We start from the raw sequence: 20,648 nt of genomic DNA on the forward strand, positions 1-20,648 counted from the left end.
AACACACACACACACAACAGACACACGCACGCATGCACGAACCCACGCACACGCACACACATATATTATACATATATATATATATATATATAAATATATATATATTATACATATATATATATATATGTATATATATATATATATCATATCGGTATAGTCCCTTGGACTTTGAAGACTATTATTTACGAGGTTATGACGTTTAGTACACTAGTTCTATATTATGAAGAAACCCCGTCGATACACGGGTACAGATTCACTCTCCAACTAGTGCCAGTTCAGCTGGACGCCAGGGCTTGTGTGGCGTGTGCAGCTACGTATACGTACAGTCACGTACGGGACAGATACTTAGAGAGCACAAGATGACTATATGATCCAAGTATAGGTACATCACAGAAAAATTTGGCTTACTGTTTCGCAAATCCTTGCTGAAAAGCCATGAAGTTAAGGAAACAGTTCCGTGAAATGCTTCATACACAGCACACTTGTGTCGGATACCACCCACTTCGCTCGCTTAGATTATACAAATGCTGTCCATTTCTTTCTCAGGGATTCGTCTTTCGGCCACTCATACAATTTACTACCTGTGTGCGAGCAATTGGCCGCAACACATCTGCGTGGCATCGTAAAAATTAGATAAATTTGACTCAAACTACAAACACGCTCGTTCACTTCTATAGTTAGCGTGGCGTAACTAGGCGAGGTGGGTCCTGAAAATGACGTCAAATCCTGAAATTTCCGATGTTTGCCGAACGCGAGTGTCTTGTTGACAGGTGATGTTTCAAGGGCCATATCTTAAATATGCGCGATTTTTCACGAAAAAATATATCAGAATGCCAGACAATTATTATACTTTGCTTATGTTTGCCCAGCTGTTCTGATTAAGACTGATAATGCTAAGGGATGATCTCTCTCCCGGGATCTCAATTTGTTTCTCTATTCCACAAATAGCATGAAAATAACCTAGAAAAATAAATGGTAGCGCTGCCCCATCACTTTCTATACGATTATACTAAACGTGAACATACATCTAATTTATGTGTGTTATTAAAGCCTATGCGAACCCAAAAAAGTATGTATGTTAAACCAAGTAATGTGTAGCTATGATATTTTTCAACTATATGCATTTGTGAAACTTTTCTGAAATACTCTGAATGTTTTGTAACGCGATTTTGTAAAGGAATTATATGAAAACGAGCTATGTGAAGATCGCTTCTCATGTGACGTCACACTGCTGACTTGGGAAGTCATGTTTCGGCTGGCCGCATTATTGCAAATGGCAGCTGTAAACAGGCAGTCATTGCGATAACTGTAAATACGATGGTAACGATACAAGTATAATTTCTCCTAGCCTGACCAAATAAAGATTACTCAACATGGGCCTCTGCTGATACATCGCAGGAGACTGGGAACATAAGTCTGGAAAATGCCTGTGATAATCAGCGATTGGGAAATCTTTACTTCTTGCTTGGCCCATGAACATGACATAGAAAAGCCCGTCTTATGTAATTAGGCAATCATGTCTAACAACTAAGTTAATATTTGGATTTTATTAAACTATCCCATATAAATTATATTACTAATAGTAATATTACTTACAAAACGGTGCATCAGAACGTGCTACTTTACTGCTTTATTCATTTATGTTTAGGTATGAGGATTCCATACAAATCTGCGAATGAAACTTTCACAGAAGACCAAATAGAAATCAAGGATCCCTTTGCTCTTTTTGAGAAATGGTTTCGAACTGCCACAGAATGTGATGCAATCCTCGAGCCTAATGCAATGTTTCTTGCTACATCCAGTAGGCAAGTACATCCAGGAATCTTCATATTTTTTTTAGCACTAAACCTTCGTTCATGTATGAAATATCATACTTCATGGATGAAAATAGGTCATCACTTTCTCGATATACCAACATACATAAATGTGCAGAGTAGTGCCACCTAGCACTTATATAAAGTGTGTGATCCAGCTGTTGGTTATGTATTGATAAGTTGTGTTGTACTATTTACTGCTACATCATGACAACATTCTCTTTCGCTTTTCAGGTATTCTATTCCATCAGTTAGGCCTATGCTGCTTAAAGGCTTCTGTGAGAAGGGCTTCGTTTTCTACTCAAATTATCAGAGTAGAAAAGGCAAGGATCTGGTACGTTTAAAGAATGAATTATCAGGTTTTATATGAGTGAGATTCGTGAAATTTGTTCCTGTGCATGGACAGCTACGGTTATTAACTTATTATATCATTACAGTTTGGTATATACCTGGTATTGTTCTTCTTTAAAATGTATTTCCTTGTGTATTAGGAGGCCAACCCAAATGCAGCTGTGACGTTCTACTGGGAGCCATTAAGAAGATGTGTATGTATGCTATTATTTCTTGCTATTCTCTTACAAATGAGTAACATTGATTACATCTCTGTTTTGTAAGGAATGACTGACATCCGTCTGAGTGGCATTTTTAATTCTGTATAGCACATGATGTATGCTGTATAGAACCGTATAGTATGCTATGTAGCACCACGTGTAAGTAAACATTGAGAAAACTCAAATGTGAAAATTTCTGTCAATTTAACCTGTAGTAGATATGTGTTCATGTTGCTGTTATCACATTATAGTGTGGTAGTCAAAATAATCTTACTATATTGTAGATCTATCTGACTTCTCATGCAATGCCAACATTATAATTCATATAATTCACATATTCTACATCTCTCCTCATTAATTTTGCTCGTTCATAGGTAACTTTTAACATATGAAGGATTTGATTCCCACTTTCAATGCATGACACACTTGCTCTATTAACTGCACTTTCCCTACTTTCTTTACACATTCAAGATTGCATCAAGGAACCTATTAAATAAAACTGTTATCACAATGTCCCCTTTTCGAATTCATGAAAAAGTTTAAAGGACAATTGAAGTCAAATTTTATAACTTCTGCAACGTTTTTATACATATAAATACATTCAATAACGTATTCCATTTCAAATCCGGCGCCCGCAGTTCAAATCCGCAGTAAGAAACACATGAATATTAATCTAGGTCATGTGACGTCACAGCCCCTGTTGAAACACGCCATTATGTAAAGATAGTGCGTGTGGTGTATAAGATGGAGACAGAAAGCGATAATTTCAATGATTCTAGTGATTACTCAGATGATGATGATATTTATAGTGATTTACCAGTTGGATATAGGTTTGAGCCTGAATATACACAAGAAGAAATTGAGGAGAATCGTCTGAAAAAGCAACGCGAAGAGTCGGCACAAACTTCTCAAGAATCAGAACAGTCACAACATGGCGGAATGGTAGCTTCGGTACCAGATAGGACTGTAGACAAATACTGGTGCAGGGCCCTAGCTAGGATTTTTTTTTCTGTAGCCAAACAATTAGCCAGAATCAATTTTCATTAGCCAATTTGGATTCCTGTTAGCCACATCTGTAGCCTAACATTTTATGAACACAAACAGGCGATAAATAATTTTTATTTTTTTTATTTTTTCACAAAACTACACTTATTTAATGCAAACAAACTATTATTCAACCACATGTCTATGACTGAGACTGCTGGCAGGAAAATACTCCTATCTTTTTTGGCACACCACTGGACATAGCACTTTTCAAAGTCAAACATCTCTTCTTCTGGGCCTTCAATTTTGATGGTTAGAATGTCACAAACACTTTCTGTTTTCAGGTGATTTCTCAGAGCTGTTTTAACCAAATTATGTCTGCTAAAACCCCTCTCCACATCAACTGTTGTGGATGGTAGGGTCACAAACAACTACTTTTTACAGTACCTGACGCACAATACGCACGCACGCGCATGCACGCACGCACGCACGCGCGCAGTACAGTATAGACAGTACTATACACACATTATAGTTATTTACAGTAATACTAATCGTTTACAGAAGAGTTTTCACAGCACATACATATATACTCTACTACTTTTGTAACTTCGGGATGCTAATGAACCAGAAAAATTTGCTGCTCATCAAAGCTGACTATATTCCCCAGTTAGTACTTATCAGTTTTACTACTTTTTACAGTACCTCACGGCTCACACACAGTACACACACAAACACACACCTACACGCACGCACACGCACGCACGCGCGCGCACACACACACGTGCACGCACAGGCGTAGTAAAAATCATTTAACTTTTGCCAGCGCCGTTGCCGTGCCGTGCCGTGCCGTGTGTGGAGACAGGCCTTTTTTAAACCCCAGGGTTTCTTCTGATGGAAAATTAGACAACGGTGGTAATGCCCAGTTTGGGGGAAAACGCACATGATGGATTCAAAGGCGTGCAGTAGGCACGAATGTGGATTCTGCAGGCAGACGCGGAGGGAGAGAGGTAGAAGGGGTTCTGGGGGTCTCCCCAGCAAAATTTAAAACATTTGAATGTCTTAGACTGCATTTGATGCGCCCCAAAAATAAAATATTACCTTATAGCTTTAAATCTACTCTGTTAGCAGACCTACTAAGTCTCACGCTGCGCATTTCGTGGGAGACTCACGCATCTGCACCCATTCTCCCGCATTCACGCCAAAGAAAAAAAAACGAAAAAAGCAGCCTGCGACACCCCTGTTACTCACGTCCGTGGCTGTGCACATCGTGGCTCGTGCTTGCTGGCTGGGCGGCATTGATTGAAGTACGGGGGTGGGGGTGGGGGGGGGCAAATGCACTGATTGTTACAGTCGCGTGTGTGTGGTTATTGCTGTATATCTAGGGGTGGGCACCGCGCTGGTATGAGGGAGCGACAGCAAAACTTTCCCGCAATCGAGGAAAAAGCTGCAATCGGGAATGAAACCGCCGCCGCCGCCGGGAATGTGCCGGCACGCAAAAAGAAACGTTGCTGTTTCGACGATCAAATAGGATCGATGTTTGCTGGGTCATGTTTATTACGGGAAAATTACGTTCGTCACTTTTTTCGCCAAATAAGACTTTCAATCGCCAGATTACTAATTTGTTCGCCATTGGCGAATTGGCGAGTGGGTAGCGAGGGCCCTGCTGGTGTTCTTGTAGTGTTTGTGAATTAATGAGTACGGCACCTGAATGTATATGCTGCCATGAGAATGAGAAGATCAGGGTTATTGTAGACCAGTTTGACACTAGACCAGGTGAGGCATGCGAGTACACTGATCACCGGGCTTATCACGCTCGGTCAGAATCACATATGTATCTGTACATGTACAAACATCTCTACGCAAGTCATGTACATATACCGTGAATGCATTACCCACACAGGTAATATGTATGTACATGAATATAAGTACATTTACAGGCTACATGTTTGTTGTACGCTGTAAGAATACTTTCACCTAGCATAACATATACTAGCGTGTTAGCACTGTTACGCTATATAATGGCGTGTTTCAACGGGGGGCTGTGACGTCACATGACCTAGATTAATATTCATGTGTTTCTTACAAATTGGGCGCCGGATTTGAAATGGAATACGTTATTGAATGTATTTATATGTATAAAAACGTTACAGAAATTATAAAATTTGACTTCAATTGTCCTTTAAACATATTTGATTAAGTGAAAAAAACCTTGCAACAAAATGCCTACATAACCTACCGTGAGCATACTTGCAGTATGCAAACATCTCGAAATGTTCTAATTGAGCCAGAAATGTGCTCCGAACTAGAGCATTTTGATAACTTCGTCCTTTGGCGTATAGATACACATAAGTTATTTTTTAAGTATAGGCCGTTGCTACAAGTCCGGTTACCGGATGCCCAGCTCCCAGGCTACGTGTCCGGTCATATATTTCTTATGTGAACCAAACTATATTTTTTCAGTAAAAAACAAACAATAACTTTTTACCATAATATTACTTACTTTTAAGTATTTTATCAAAAAATGTGTTTTTGTAACTTTTGATGCAATAGTAAATCCAGTAAAATCAACGATTTGAAAGGAGGTGTGGCCTAATTGTGACGGGGATTTGTGAATCTGTGCTGAGCTTTGTATTGGATGGCAGGATGCATAGCCGCTGTGTAAAGTATAACATGTGTTATCACAGAAAAGAACTGTGAATGCAGCTCATAGGGTCTATGTCCCTCAGGGTACTGCCGCAACGTACTCTGGGTACGGTCCGGTATACCGGAACGTACCCTGGTAACTATCTGATATGGTTAGGGTTAGGTCTAGGGAGTAGGCGTAGGCGACTCCCTAGACTCGTTAGTGGAGTAGGCGAGGTATGGTCCAGCATATTACAAAGTACCAGGGTACGTTCCGGTAGTACCCTGGGGGACATAGATCCTCTCAGCGTTAATGCAGCACACCATTCGCTCGGCTGTGTACTGGATGTGTAAACACTGTGTACACATCATGTGGTGCTACTTTCGTAAAATGAGTACTTTTGTGATGTATTCATGGTTAGTAATTCAGGGTATTTCTGACACCGTCTGGTCTTTTCCTCTAGCAGTAATAATTGGTACTAACACGAGTACGCACAAAGCATTATGCATGGTATTCCAATATGGCTGCACAATAATAAATATCGTTTGTAAATGTTTACAAGTGGTTTTCTCTCCCTTCCTCGACTACACTACACTGGCGACCGAGTGAAGGCTTCAAAACAACTACCGAAATTCGTGGAAGATGATGAAGTCTTCGAGTCATTCGAGGAGAGGCTAAAATGTTACTTTAGAGTACACAAAACAAAGGTTGACGAAAACCCCTATTTCGTTTTTTTTATTATCATGGGCTTGTCTCCAGCCCAATACCAAACGTTGAAAGACTTAGTATCGCCGGAAAAGCCTACAGAAAAGTCGTATGGTGTATTTAAAAAGGCCCTGGATGGTGGCACGCATACTGCCCGGGCCGACAGATTGAAATTTCGCGCAGTTTGCAACAACAATGAGTCTGTTTATGACTACAGGGTGCGCATGAAAAAAGCTGCACATTACTGTACATTTGGTGATGCATTGGATGAAATGTTGATTGATCAGCTGATTGCTGGCGTTTGGAACAGATTTGTTGTTACCGAGATCAGTGGCGATTTCAGAAGAGCGAAAAAGCCAAAGGGTCTGGTCAGGCTAGTGGTGGCAAACAGTGTTACCGATGCAATGCGTATGATCATTTGACGAATCAGTGTCGTTTCAAAACTGCAAAATGTCGTGAGTGTGGACGTTTAGGTAACATACATGAAGCGTGCAAAAATGGCAAGGTGCCAATAGCTCAGCATACGGTTTCATCTGAAACGTGCAGAGGAAGTGAATCGGGATCGGAGTACGGCATATCCCGTATAACGGCTGAATTTCCGGAGGTGTTCAATGTGGATTCTGGGCTTTGCGGTATCATGGACGATAAGAAATACGCGGTTGAAATGAATGTAAACGATTCGTCACTAAAATTCGAGTTGGATACCGGTGCAGTTGTTACGTGTGGAGTCCACTTGTAACATATGTTTTACATGTTACAAAAATGACCTACATCGAACTTTCAATTTAACGTTACATTTTGGAGGCTGTGGCAGTCCAAAACCTGGGTATTCCTTTGCGGACGCAACGTAAGGTACTCCACTATGTCTATCTACGGGCTACGCAAGGAAGATGGAGAAGGAAGAAGACACAGGAGGAGCTGCTGGGTATACTGCTGGCAAGAAAACTGGAGAGAGAGAATTGGAGAGTGGACGAGAGACCAAGAGATACGGAGGAAGAGAGAGAGAGAGACGGGAACAGCAGCAAGAGTAGGAGAAACGAAGAACGACGGAGAGCGATCGAGAGAGACGAAGAACGATGGAGAGCGATCGAGAGAGACGAAGAATGACGGAGAGCGAGAGAGAGAGAGGGACGGAAAGAGCGAGACGCGGGAGAGAGAACGGTGGATACACACGGCGTAAGAACTATGTGAGTAAGTCAGCGTGAAGGAAGGAAGGGCCGGTGTTGTATTCGTGATACTACGATGGGCAAGTCCGAGTCTCGACCTGTGTGTGAGAGAGAGAAGATAGCAGAACAGAGAAGGCAAGGCTGACAGAGCAGAGACAGAGGACGTGAAAGATAAATTGCGAACACTGTAATGGCTAAAAACGAACTTATTAGCAAATGCAGACATAAAGAATTTTTTTATTAAGGAACGTTAAGTGAACTCTTATAATTTGTTAAATAAATGTTAGGCGCTCCGACAGTCTGAGACAGTAACGCATTATTCATTGCTCGCAGGCAAAATATCGTGCAACGTCGATGCCGGTATTGCCAAGGTACGCTGTAAAAAGTTGGGGGCTTTTTTGAGTATGCATGATGTTTTTATACTGCACGGGATATTCTAAGTAGATCACTCTGTATTAGGCACTGATGAGTGTGGAGCACTCGCTCCACACGAAACAGCTCTGTATGCAATAAACAGAGGCAAAAGTAAAGCTTTATATTTGCTCTACTCATGGTATTATTGAGCACTCTCGACACACGAATTCATATACAACCATGGAATCTATATTGCTCCTTCGTTGTAGAGCACTCTATTGGAATCGTGCATCAAGATGGATCGGATATCTTTTGGCTATTCTACGAAGAACATTCCGTAACATACGAAAACATATCTTAAGCGACTGGTCGAACAAACGGAACTTTTTCTGAAAACGTATGAGCTGGAAAGCCTTATTTTTTCTCAATCCCAAGCCAGAAACAGAACAAGAAACTTTCGGATTTAAGAGCAACAAATCACCACCTGTGATCGAGGAATTAAAACAGTTTGAGGAATGCATGGCCAAACTAATATAAAATGTAGAGTCCGATGTTAAACGAAACGACTTCCAAGCAAAATTATCCTGAGATTTAAAAGCAACGAAGAACGCCGAGAAAGTGACGGTGAACGCCGACAAAACAAGTAACTACTATGCGATGGAAAAGAAGAGTACAGCAAACTTTTAGAATCGAACATGAAAACGTATTAGAAAGTGGGCAAGAATGAAGTACCTTCACTCAATCGAGATGCGAAAGAAATAGCTGAGCGTGTCAACCTGGACGACTGAATCGAACGCATAGCAGAGAAAGAAGCGTTCATAACTCTGAAAGACCACAAACCCGACTTCGAGAATAAACCAACTGCAGACTTATCACACCGACAAAATCCGAAATAGGGCACATTAGCAAGATTATAACAGAGAAGCTAGTTAAGAACGTCGTCGAATCTACAGGACTAAACTTTGGACGAGCACCCGTGAAGTACTCGAATGGTATAGAAGTTTTCCCAACAAACAATCCGCAAAATTCATTAACTTCGACATAATAGATTTTTACCCTTCGATCACCGAGAGCCTTCTGTCAAAAGCGGTCGACTACGCAAGCAACTACACGGAAATCAAAGAGCACGAGAATGACATCATTGTTCACACCAAGCACGTATTAGTATTTAACAACGGAGAACCTTGGATAAAGAGAAATACTGTAAGCAGATTCGATATCGGAATGGGATCCTTTCACGGAGCAGAATCATGTGAATTCACTGGTGGTCTGCTACATGCTGTCCCGGCTACAACCGAAGTATGGGAATTTGCTGGGTCTATGCAGAGACGACGGCATCGGAATTTTATATAAGACACCAAAAGAAATCGAAAACGTGACGAAAGACATCTGCAAAACTTTCCCGGACAATGGTCTACGAATAACGATTGAAGCGAACAAAAGAATTGTACATTTTTTGGATGTGACACTTGATTTGAGCTCGGAACAACACATGCCGTACATTAAACCAAACAACAAATTGCAGTATGTGAACATCAATTCTAACCACCCACCGGCTGTACTGAAAAATATCCCAATTGGCATTAACAAGTGACTGTCCGAGATATCCTCCAGCGAGGAAATGTTTGAAAAAGTGGCTCCCTCATATCAACAAGCATATTAGACGACAACAGATATAACTTCAAGCTCCGCTACGAAAAACCCCAAGCAGCAACCAGAAGAAGAAACAGAGTGCGCAATATCATTTGGTACAACCCGCCATATGACCAGAATGTGAAAACAAACGTCGGAAAGGAATTTTTACAAATCGTAAACAAGTGCTTCCCTCCAGAAAACAAACTCCGCAAGATTTCCAATAAGAACACTGTTAAGATCCCGTACAGCTGCATGCCGAATGGGAAGACTATAATAGAGGGAAACAACAGAAGAATACTGCAGAACAATACGGAAACGGAAAACAATAGAGAATGCAACTGCCCGAAAAACGTAATGTAAACGTAACTGGATGGAAACTGCCTTGCTAAAGACATAGTATATAAAGCAACAGTGACAAGCGAAAACAAGACGGAAACATACTCTGTATTAGGCACTGATGAGTGTGGAGCACTCGCTCCACACGAAACAGCTCTGTATGCAATAAACAGATGTAAAAGTATAATTTTATATTTGCTCTACTCATGGTATTATTGAGCACTCTCGACACACGAGTTCATATACAACCATTGCAATCTCTCTCTATATATATATAATTTTATTTATTTATTTATATATACATTGAAAATTCCTCACATAGACCATATATTTTCTTGTTCAAAACCTTCAATTTTGAAAAACAACCTTAAGGTTACTCTCAACCTTTTGCACGGGTATTGCTCTAATGAAGATTAAACGTTTATTGGCGAATGAATCTAATCAATCACTTGTTTTATTTCTAGAGGAGATATATCTCTATGCTCAAGCCAAAATATTTCATGAAATTTCCAGCACCTAATTATGTTATTTAGTGTTATTATTTAGTTTATGTTATTTATTAAATATGTCACAATCATTACAATTAATTAAAATTAATTAAAATTATCCACACAAATTTGGAATTTTTATGTAAAAATGGTATTTTGGATATTTCTCAACTACCAGAAAGAGTGAGGTTACAACATTTTCGCCACATGTTAAGCACAATATGGACCAAAATAGCGCATCAGGATTTACCGAGAAAAATGGAAAAAAACTGCTTAAAAATCAAGTTGTGTTAGAATTGAACATTTTAGTGAATAAAGAGGCATAACTAATAAAATACGGCACTTAATAACAATCCCTGGCGCGCTTTTTTACAGCATTATGTTACCATTAAAACGAGTGTAAAATTAAATTAATCCGAGTTGTAATCACAGAGAAATAGCCATTTATACATCGGCTACTATGTTAGAAATCGAAATGGAGAAATCAGCATTTTTCTATTTTTCACAATGATCAACGAGTGCAAAATGGGTTTAGTATGAGCATGAGTAGTATGTGAAACATCTACTGTTAGTACTTACTGTGACATATCCATGACTAACTGACACCACTAAATTGGTAATATGTTCCATGCACCTTGAGAAATTGTGAGAAATTACGAGGTTACCACCGCACTTTCATGCAAAACGCGCATACGATGTGTACTGCTTGCCATTACTAAGCTATGTGTCAACAAACACGCGCTTAAATGCAAGGTGTGTAACAAGGGAAACGGGGCTATTTTCGGTCGCGTGGCAATTTCAACTATCACTGACAGATGACAGCTGTAGGAGGGTTGATGCTGAATGATACTGGCGTAGTGAAAATCATGAAAATTTTGGTTGTATCATGTCTTTGACGTCATCAGTGACGTCAGCTGCTGCTCACTACACAGGTACGCGGGCAATCAAAACGCTCTAAAAGTTCACATGTACCGTTATATGGAGAAATGAGCATATACAGAGGTGGCACATAGTGTTAGCCATCGAATAAAGTTGAAAATTAAAAATCGGTAAAATTTTGACTAAAACCTTGAGAATATCCTTAAATCGTGTTTTCGGTGCATAATTTGTCAATAATAGTTGCAAGGGAAATGACATTCTAGCTTATCTGTGTTTGTATGTCTGGTGACTTAGACTGCTCCAACCCTAGCCTCTTTACAGGGTGTTTAAGTTATGTCGTATGTGATCACTTTCTATTGTGTAAATAACTGATGGTATGTCCACTGCACGTCTCTCCTGCTTAATTGCAGGCTAGTAGGTGAAACAGTGCCATATTTAATAACTCTGTTTAATATTTTATAGTTTAGCATGTATTATTTTCATTTCCCCTATTTTGCTAACGTGAGTGATCTCTATGTATACGTCAAAGTATAGATTGAATCTCGGCTAATTTTCAAAACTGCCCGGTCACGGCACCAATGTAAGGCTGACTTTCGTACGTCTCTCGCACTCGTCGGTCAGTGAGCGTAGACAGTGATGGTCGAAGACGGCGTGTATAATATAGACGGGTTTATTCTAATACATATGTTACTACATACTGAAACACACGCACCTCCGTACTCGGGTGCCACACCTATTCTGTCGAACATTCTTGTTTTTGCCTTTTATAGGTCGCGTCCTGTCATCTCATTATGCCGTGATCATATTGCGGTTTATGCCGTATTTTCCGTATGCCGCACTGTCCATTGCCCTATCAGAAGGTTTAGCTGGCCTTATTGATTAGTCCCTTATGCTGACCGGGGCAAACGTGACTGGACATGTTTTGGATGAGTCATCCTATTTCACAATCCCTGTACTGCGTTGCGTAATCATTTCTCGTCACCACGCAATACTTTACAGTGCCACCCTATATATTTTATGACGCAGTCTCTGCTGACATGGTGTTCCACATTGTATGCACGCTATGCATGCTGACCGTGTTATGAACCGTGCTCACGTGACCAGTTGATTCCAGGTAGTGATAGTGAAAGTTCTTGTTGTTGGGAGAGCCGCGTTCTCGCGTAGATGCAGAGGAGTCGAGTATACATGTTCATACGGTTTGCCTGTGTCGTGAACAGCGTGTATTGTGCATACGTGTTGACAGTATCGTGAGTACGCGGCATAGTGTTTTACGTTTGGAGCTTTATTTCGATATTAGTTCAATAAAGTGTAGTTTATTAATGGAAGAACAGTGATTTTAATCAGCGAGGTGGCATTTTTTGATAAATTTCTGTGTGGCCGCTGAGAATTTGAGCGAGGTGGCCCCTCACTTGTGACAATGTAGGGGAAACACTGTATAATATATATGTCAAGAGCTAATAATACATGAAGTGCATAACGGGAACATGGGTAAATATTGCTAATATATTGCAAAATTACTCTAATTTTAATCCCATCATGCAGCATTCGTTCCACTCTAAAACAAGACCAACTGCTTGTCTCTACGCCACTCCTAGGCTGAGACATTGGATTGTAAATTTTAACACACTGTCGTAACATTTGAATAAGATTAGATTACTAAATCTAGTATCTAGTATCTAATATCTCAGCCTAGAAGTGACGTAGAGACAAGCAATTTTGCCATGAAGTTGAACTATTCCCCCCCTTTTCCCCTTATACACTATTATTAGCTATTGATGTTGTCTTTGAAAACCGTTTCATTGTGTTTTAGAGGTAGCTAATGCTGGCTAACATTGCAGGTTAGGATAGAGGGCATTGTTGAGAAAATCTCAAGAGAAGATACTTCAGCTTACTTTCACAGTCGGCCTCACGACAGTCAAGTTGCGGCCATCTGTAGTCTTCAAAGTAAACCAGTTGCTAGTTTTCAGGTCAGTATGTGGTTTTGATTTAATAATGATTTCGCACACGTGATTGTGTTGTCTAGGGTGTTTCATAAATGCTCCACCTATAACTGCAATTGGTTCACATCCATCTGCAGACCTATCGCTTTAAATTATATTATTTTAAATCATTGGTTATAATTTTTTTCAAACATGTTATAGTATCTGTTCAGCTGTAATTCATGGGGCAATACTAGCCACACGAGCACCAACCTGCTGCATGCAGCTCGACAGGGATGTTGTGATACATGTGAATGTTCTGATACATTAACCTGCAATTATAGACTGGGCTCTTTTATAAAAACGTGAACTGTAATGTAAATCCTGTAATGTACCTGTTGTAAAGTAAATATTGTAAATGTTTGAAAAGTAAATAACTACAAATAAATAGTTAATACAGACAAACATATCTGATTCTGTAAGGATTGAATTTTGTGGACACATTAATGGTTACTATGCCTCCGCTCCAAATATGCGTACATGTGGTGCATTAGGAGTAGTTAAAGTTAGTCCAATTTTAGTAGTAATTTTAGTCCAAACACAGACAACAATTATATTGCATTGCATTATGACTGATTTCGTGTACCAGTGTGACAACCTACATGCTTTACTATTATATTTCAGATGCTTGTATTATTCTCTTACAGAAATGTGTATATATATATATATATATATATATATATATATATATATATATATATATAGTCTCTCATTTCTTCTTATGAAGTAATATTATGCTATTGGCTATAGCCTATAACGTCGTACTAGACATCCCCCCATTTCTCTCTCATGTGTGCGTGCGTGCGTGCGTGCGTGCGTGTGGCGGGGTGTGTGTGTATCGTGCATTGCTAGGCGGTTGGAGTCAAACCGGTTGGTGTCAATTGTTGAAACTATATTATTGTTCTGTATGTTGAACATTGATCTGTTGTATGGATGTGAGCCATTATGGAGATATGATGTTGTTGGTCTATATTTATTATGTTGATTGGTTACGTGACAGTATGCCAGGGTTCTGCTTCTGTTGAAATTTTGGGCATTTGGGTTTTTTGCAAGCACTGAATCATGATTCTGAGATAAAACAGCTCTCATGTCTGAATTGCTCTCATCTGTATCCATTGTTGGGTAAGCCAATACCAGTGCTGAGGTCAGCAACTGTATGAGTTTGCTGAACCTTCATTTCTTCTCTCCCCATTCGAGCAATACAGGAATTAAGAAAATAGGGAAACAATAAATCTGTAATATGAAGCAATTGCCAAAAAGCTTATTGTTTCTCCAGCTGACTGTGGCGCCTTCCAGTTGTTTACTGCTTCCATCTTTGACGCCACTCAGCTGTTTGCTGGGACGCATCTCAGACTACCACCTGATACCACCTGCCCTAAGAAATTGATACTGGTCTGGGACAAGTAACATTTCGCTGGTTTTAATTTCAGGTTTGCTGCTCTGAATCGGTTGAAAACCGTTTGCCGATTTTCGATTGTCTCCACGAATATTTTCGTAGTTAAACTAAGCATTTTCTGCCCAGCTACCCACGCAGGGCGGATTCCATGAGTCGTTCAAAGGTCGCTGGTGCATTTCACAATCCGAAGTCATCACACAAAACCTCCATAAAGAGTCCTTTGTGGAGACCCTGTTATATCTTTGGAATCTTCACCTATTTCTACTTTCCAGTAGCCTGCTGCTAGGTCTAGTCTTGCTAACCAGTATGCTTCACATGGTAAGTCACCCATTCTGGGTAGTGGGAATGCATCCTTTCATATAGCATGGTTGATTTTTTTCTAGTCAACACAGAACCATCCTTTTTTGTCACTAACACAACCAGTCAAGCTCACTAACTCCTTACCTGAGCATGTCTTCAATTTCTGTACCTATGTCTCTCTGTCTATTGAAAGGAATTCGAGATGGTGGCTGCTTGATCGGTCGAGCATTTCCAGTATTGATCCAATGCTTAACGATATTCGTCCTTTTAGGGCCATCTCCTTGTCCGGCGAATATATCTCTCAGTTTTTCTGTCTCTCTGATTCGCTCATCGGGCTTTAATCTAGCATCTGCCCTGTTCAATAGATTATTTTTATTATTCACTAACACAATCGGTGAACCCCACGGCCTAATTGCCTGACTCAATAACTCCTTTCTTGAGCATGTCCTCAATTTCCGTACCTATATCTTTCTGTCTATTGAAAGGAACTTGACTCAGTGGCTGCTTGATCGGTTGAGCATTTCCAGTATTGATCCAATGCTTAACGATATTCGTCCTTCCAAGGCCATCCGGCCTGGTCCGGCGAATATATCTCAGTTTTTCTGTCACTCTAATTCGCCCCTCGGGCTTTAATCTAGCATCTGCCCTGTTCAGTAGATTATTTAGGTGATCTTCCAGCTGTTCGGGTAATATTCCCTTAAGAGAGTTTACCTCCCCTTGTCATTGCCTTGGCGCTTCTCTCTCAGTTGGTTTCAGATGTCCCACTTATTGATCATCCACTAACAGGATAGGCCCTTTTCCTGTCTGGCTGATGACCAGTGGTACTTTCATCACCTCTCCTGGGAGAACAGTCTGTTTCAGCTGAATTCCTTGAAACTACAGCAATTTAAATTCTGTGGTAGGTACCAGCCTTGCATTCTTTCCCCTGGATAAATTTCCATAAGAGTATGTCCATCGAGGAACGCTAGATCCGCTACCTGGCTGTATCTTTGTTGTTTCTTTCACGTAGAGTGGTATACCATCCTCTCCCCCTGTCAAGCATCCTTGAATTGCTTGCCCATTTAATGAAATCATCCCTGTAGCCATGTGTTGGGCAAGAAAGTCGAGCCCTAGTATTTAATCCAAATCTCCTAATTGTGCAACAACCATTTTATTTCTGTATATTCCCCTGGTGATCTCGAAGTGGTTATCAGTTTCTCCAGGACTAACCAGCACATCTCCATTTCGTAGTAGAATCGATTGATGCATTGTTTGTGTGAATTGGTTGATGCCCTGTCAGTTCTAATCACGGGATATGTTGTTCGTTTGAATTAGCAATGGGGTTAGCCGCTAGCTTTTCCGCCAGGTGGCGCAGCGGGAGTTAGAAGTGTTACAACGATTGCGCAACGAACGAGTCAGTTGTAAAGATACAGGAATCATAGCGATATAACCAAGTTAAAATGCCTTCGTACTGTTGTGTTCCTGGTTGTAAGTCGGCTAAAGCTGGTCATAAGTTTCCAGCGAACCCGAATCTGAACTACAAATGTAAGGTTGCTGTGAGGAGAGTTGAGAAAACCACAACAAATGTGTAGAAACCGATGAGGCATTCTAAAGAAGATGCCTGATCGGGAAACTATTGACGCGTATATGCCAACAAATTTCAACAAACTGTTCCCAAACACAAGAGTTATTTTAGATGCAACCGAGACTCCTATTCACAAACCAAGTAGAGTTGATGACCAGAGTGTTACATTTTCTACGTACAAAAACAAGAACACTTTAAAAACGATGATCGGCTGTAGCCCAAGAGGCCTTGTTACTTATGTCAGTGATAGCTATGGTGGTAGCGCCAGTGACCGTCAAATTATTGAAAGGTCTGAGCTGTGTAGTAGTGCTATGTTTGACAGGGGTGACAGCATCATGTCACTTATGATTTATGATTTCCAACTTTAGGCGAGCTATTGTCAGCAGTAATGCCTAGTGTCTGTAGTAAATGGCTGCGTTTTAGAAATAAAGATATACATAATTTGTATTGCAACTTGAGTCTTTGTAGCTTTACTAATCCCAATAAACATATTACATAACTCCTGAGCACACACAAAAGAATAAACACCCACTTCACATATGCACCACTAATATCACAGTGTTTCTCAATAAACATATTACATAACTCCTGAGCACACACAAAAGAATAAACACCCACTTCACATATGCACCACTAATATCACCGTGAATCTCAATAAACATTATTACATAACTCCTCAGCACACACAAAAGAATAAACACCCACTTCACATATGGACGCAAGCACACACGTACGCATGCACGCACCCACGCACGCACGCACACACGCACGCACACACTTGTACGTGCGCACATGTACGTGCACACGCACGCACGCATGCACACACGTGTACCTGCACACGCACGCACACACGCACGCATGCACGTACATGTATGACCACACGCACACGCACGCACACACGCACGCATGCACGCACGGGTACGTACACACGCACCCACGCACGCATGCACGCACGAGTGACCACACGCACACGCACGCATGCACGCACGGGTACGTACACACGCACCCACGCACGCATGCACGCACGAGTACGTGCACACGCACGCACATGTACGTGCACACGCACGCACACACGTGGACGTGCACACCCACGCACGCACGCATATATATTGTCAGCGCGAATATAGGTGGTGTACGACAGTAGGGGCTCTTCTGCAGGTCCTACATGTACCTACATATATACATGAATCTCAATAAACATATTACATAACTCCTCAGCACACACAAAAGAATAAACACCCACTTCACATATGCACCACTAATATCACCGTGAATCTCAATAAACATATTACATAACTCCTCAGCACACACACACAAATAAACACCCACTTCCCCCACTCTATCCCGGGTGTGCATCTGGGTACGCGGATAATCTTCACCTCTGCAGATGTGCTGCCCTCCAGCGGCAACTGTTTCTAGCGGCTAACCCCATTGGTTGTTCGAATCGGTTGATGTGTTGTTCACTTAAATCATAATCAGGACCCCCTATTTCCGTGACCTTTCCCGTTGCTCTCTTTTCGCTTGCTGGTTGCTTTTCCAAGCTCGTGGTCAAGCTGCCTCGGCGGTTGTAGTCCATTGGTGAGGTTGCTTGAGAGCAAACTCACTCAGTAGTTGTCGTCGCGTGTGCTCGTGGCCAAACTCTCTCTCTTTCTCTCTCTCTCTCTCTCTCTGGCGTTCTCTCTCTCTCTCTCTCTTGGTGGTGGTTGTCGATCGAGTGAGCTCATGGCCGAACTCCCTCAGTGGTTGTGGTCCATCGTTTGAGCTCATGGCCAATCTTTCTCTTGGTGGTGGTCATTTATTGTGTGAGCTTCGTGGCTGAACTGAAGTGTTACTAGTACACCGTAGCTCATTATATAGCTGGCTGACTGGCATGCGGCCAGCCAGACAGTACCACCCAGTGCCACCCAGCCACACCCTTGTGACGTAGATGCCAGCCAGTACCTAGGTGGTGTAACCCCCCCCCCCGCCTTGCTCATGGGTAGTGTTACCGCCTACCTTGCACTGGTATCTCTTTTCGAGAATTGTTATACGTTCAGTTTTATTCATTTCTAATTTAATTAATTAAAGAAGCCAGAATGATTTTTGTCTGATAATATTCAATGCGTGTTTATATTACGCTATTATTTATGAATATTCGTCCCATTTCCTTTTATTTTCCTCCGTATTACCCGTACAACCAAGATGGCTGCCCCAATTGGTTGCTATAAACTCTCATATTGCATGAAACTCTCCTATATTTTATATCCATGACCATGTAATTATCTTCTCCCAAGTTGTGTTAGTGTAGCTAGTTGGTATCTATTCAATTAGTGTGGTTTTACCCAGCCAGTGTTGTGCCGTTGTTGCAATGTTGTAAGAACGTTTTATTTTGGCAGTGCAATTTTTTTTTTGTGGAGACTTGTGTAAATTTGTGGATTCTTCTATATGTTGCCACAACTTTGTGACTTACGTTGCGATGCAACGTTCCTACACCGTCATACAACATTCCTGCAACCTTTCTGCAACCCTCATGCAACATTTACACGGCATGTGGAAACATCCATCCAATGAAACTAGAACGTTCATTTAATGGAGACAATGTGAAATAAAGCGTATCGTATAATACTTTCTTGACATCACCGCTCCAAACGTATGGAATGCGCGTTAGAGTTCTTGACTCGTGGTACTCGTACTACGAGATGTTCAGATGTTACTGTTCAGACCTTGCGTTGATTATTGTTCTTAACCCGTTGATTCGTTTCGCGCTAGCTGAATAGCTACTTGGAGAGTCAGTGCGCAGAGCAAAAACACTCCAAGGCAAGTGTTAACACACGAAAGGTTTATGTACTTCGTCATATATGCACACACACCAAAAGTGCATAAAAGTCCGCAAACCCCAAACAGCTAAAACTACTCGTCAATGTTCATCACATTCATACGTCTGCGTCTTGTCAGTCTGTCACATCGTCACTACTAGAATGGTTTACACGTGCACGTGTGACAAATAAAAACCAAGATCTGGTGAGCTCGTGGTGTGCATCGTTATATATGCTCCCCGCAAAGTGACGTCATACTAGGGGGCGCCACTGGCTGTGATGCCTCCAAAAACTCTGTGCGCCTCCACCAGAGGCCACCACTCTGCAGTGAGGGTGCCTTAAACTATTACATTTACCCTTTAATTTATCCACGAGAGGCCGCCACGTAACTGCAAAGACTCTAGAATTCCTCGATCAAGACATTTCGTAAAACAGCGTAGCCTTGAAGTTATCTGGATCGGCGCATCTGTTGTGCAGCTGATTACCATCCGGTTTCGCGCGTTTATCTATAGAAATGCACGTTTATACATCCGCTGGCGCAGCCAGAACGTGACATATTTTCGCAACCCTGGCTAGTACATAGCCATAGGGAACATACGCTACTAATTCCTACACAATAACTTCTACTAATTAACAAGCTCTATGCACCGCACTGTTACATCACTCCCCCCACAGAAAACTTGCTTGACTTGATCTCAACAAGTGTCGTCCTAAACCACTCTAAACATGTAACATAATTACCGCCTCAACCGACATTACCTGAGAACCCTTAACTAACTTAAATCTTAACCGACATCTTAACTAACACGCGTGTGGGCATTACCGATTATCCCAGATTCATTTTGCAATTTTTTTTTAGTACACACTACTTGCTACCTAGCATTCACGCTCAGTACTTAATATCTATGATTCATTAATACAATTTAATATTGATTACAATCACTACATACGAGAAATGATGTTAAATGGAAATATGGATGGAAATTGTAGATGGAAATTGTGGATGGAAATTGTAGATGGACATTGTGAATTGAAATTGTAGATGGAAATTGTAAATGGAAATTGTGGATGGAGATTGT

General features: G+C 41.0%; 1 protein-coding gene across 2 annotated transcripts in view; it reads left to right on the forward strand.

The window, feature by feature from the left end:
* Positions 1-1,642: 1,642 nt before the first annotated feature.
* The window catches only part of LOC106807906 (pyridoxine-5'-phosphate oxidase-like), a 48,185-nt gene continuing 29,179 nt past the window's right edge, over positions 1,643-20,648 (forward strand). Inside the window, exons 1-4 of one of the 2 annotated variants that reach the window (XM_014810417.1) lie at positions 1,643-1,805; positions 2,049-2,148; positions 2,306-2,359; positions 13,374-13,502. In XM_014810417.1, coding sequence (XP_014665903.1) covers positions 1,651-1,805; positions 2,049-2,148; positions 2,306-2,359; positions 13,374-13,502 — 438 coding nt within the window. In that variant the 5' untranslated portion in view covers positions 1,643-1,650. The remainder of the gene's footprint in view (positions 1,806-2,048; positions 2,149-2,305; positions 2,360-13,373; positions 13,503-20,648) is intronic. The other variant, XM_014810418.1, reaches the window with a different exon arrangement.

Source organism: Priapulus caudatus, unplaced genomic scaffold, assembly GCF_000485595.1.
Source record: "Priapulus caudatus unplaced genomic scaffold, Priapulus_caudatus-5.0.1 Scaffold241, whole genome shotgun sequence".
In the NCBI taxonomy this organism is placed as follows: domain Eukaryota; kingdom Metazoa; phylum Priapulida; class Priapulimorpha; order Priapulimorphida; family Priapulidae; genus Priapulus; species Priapulus caudatus.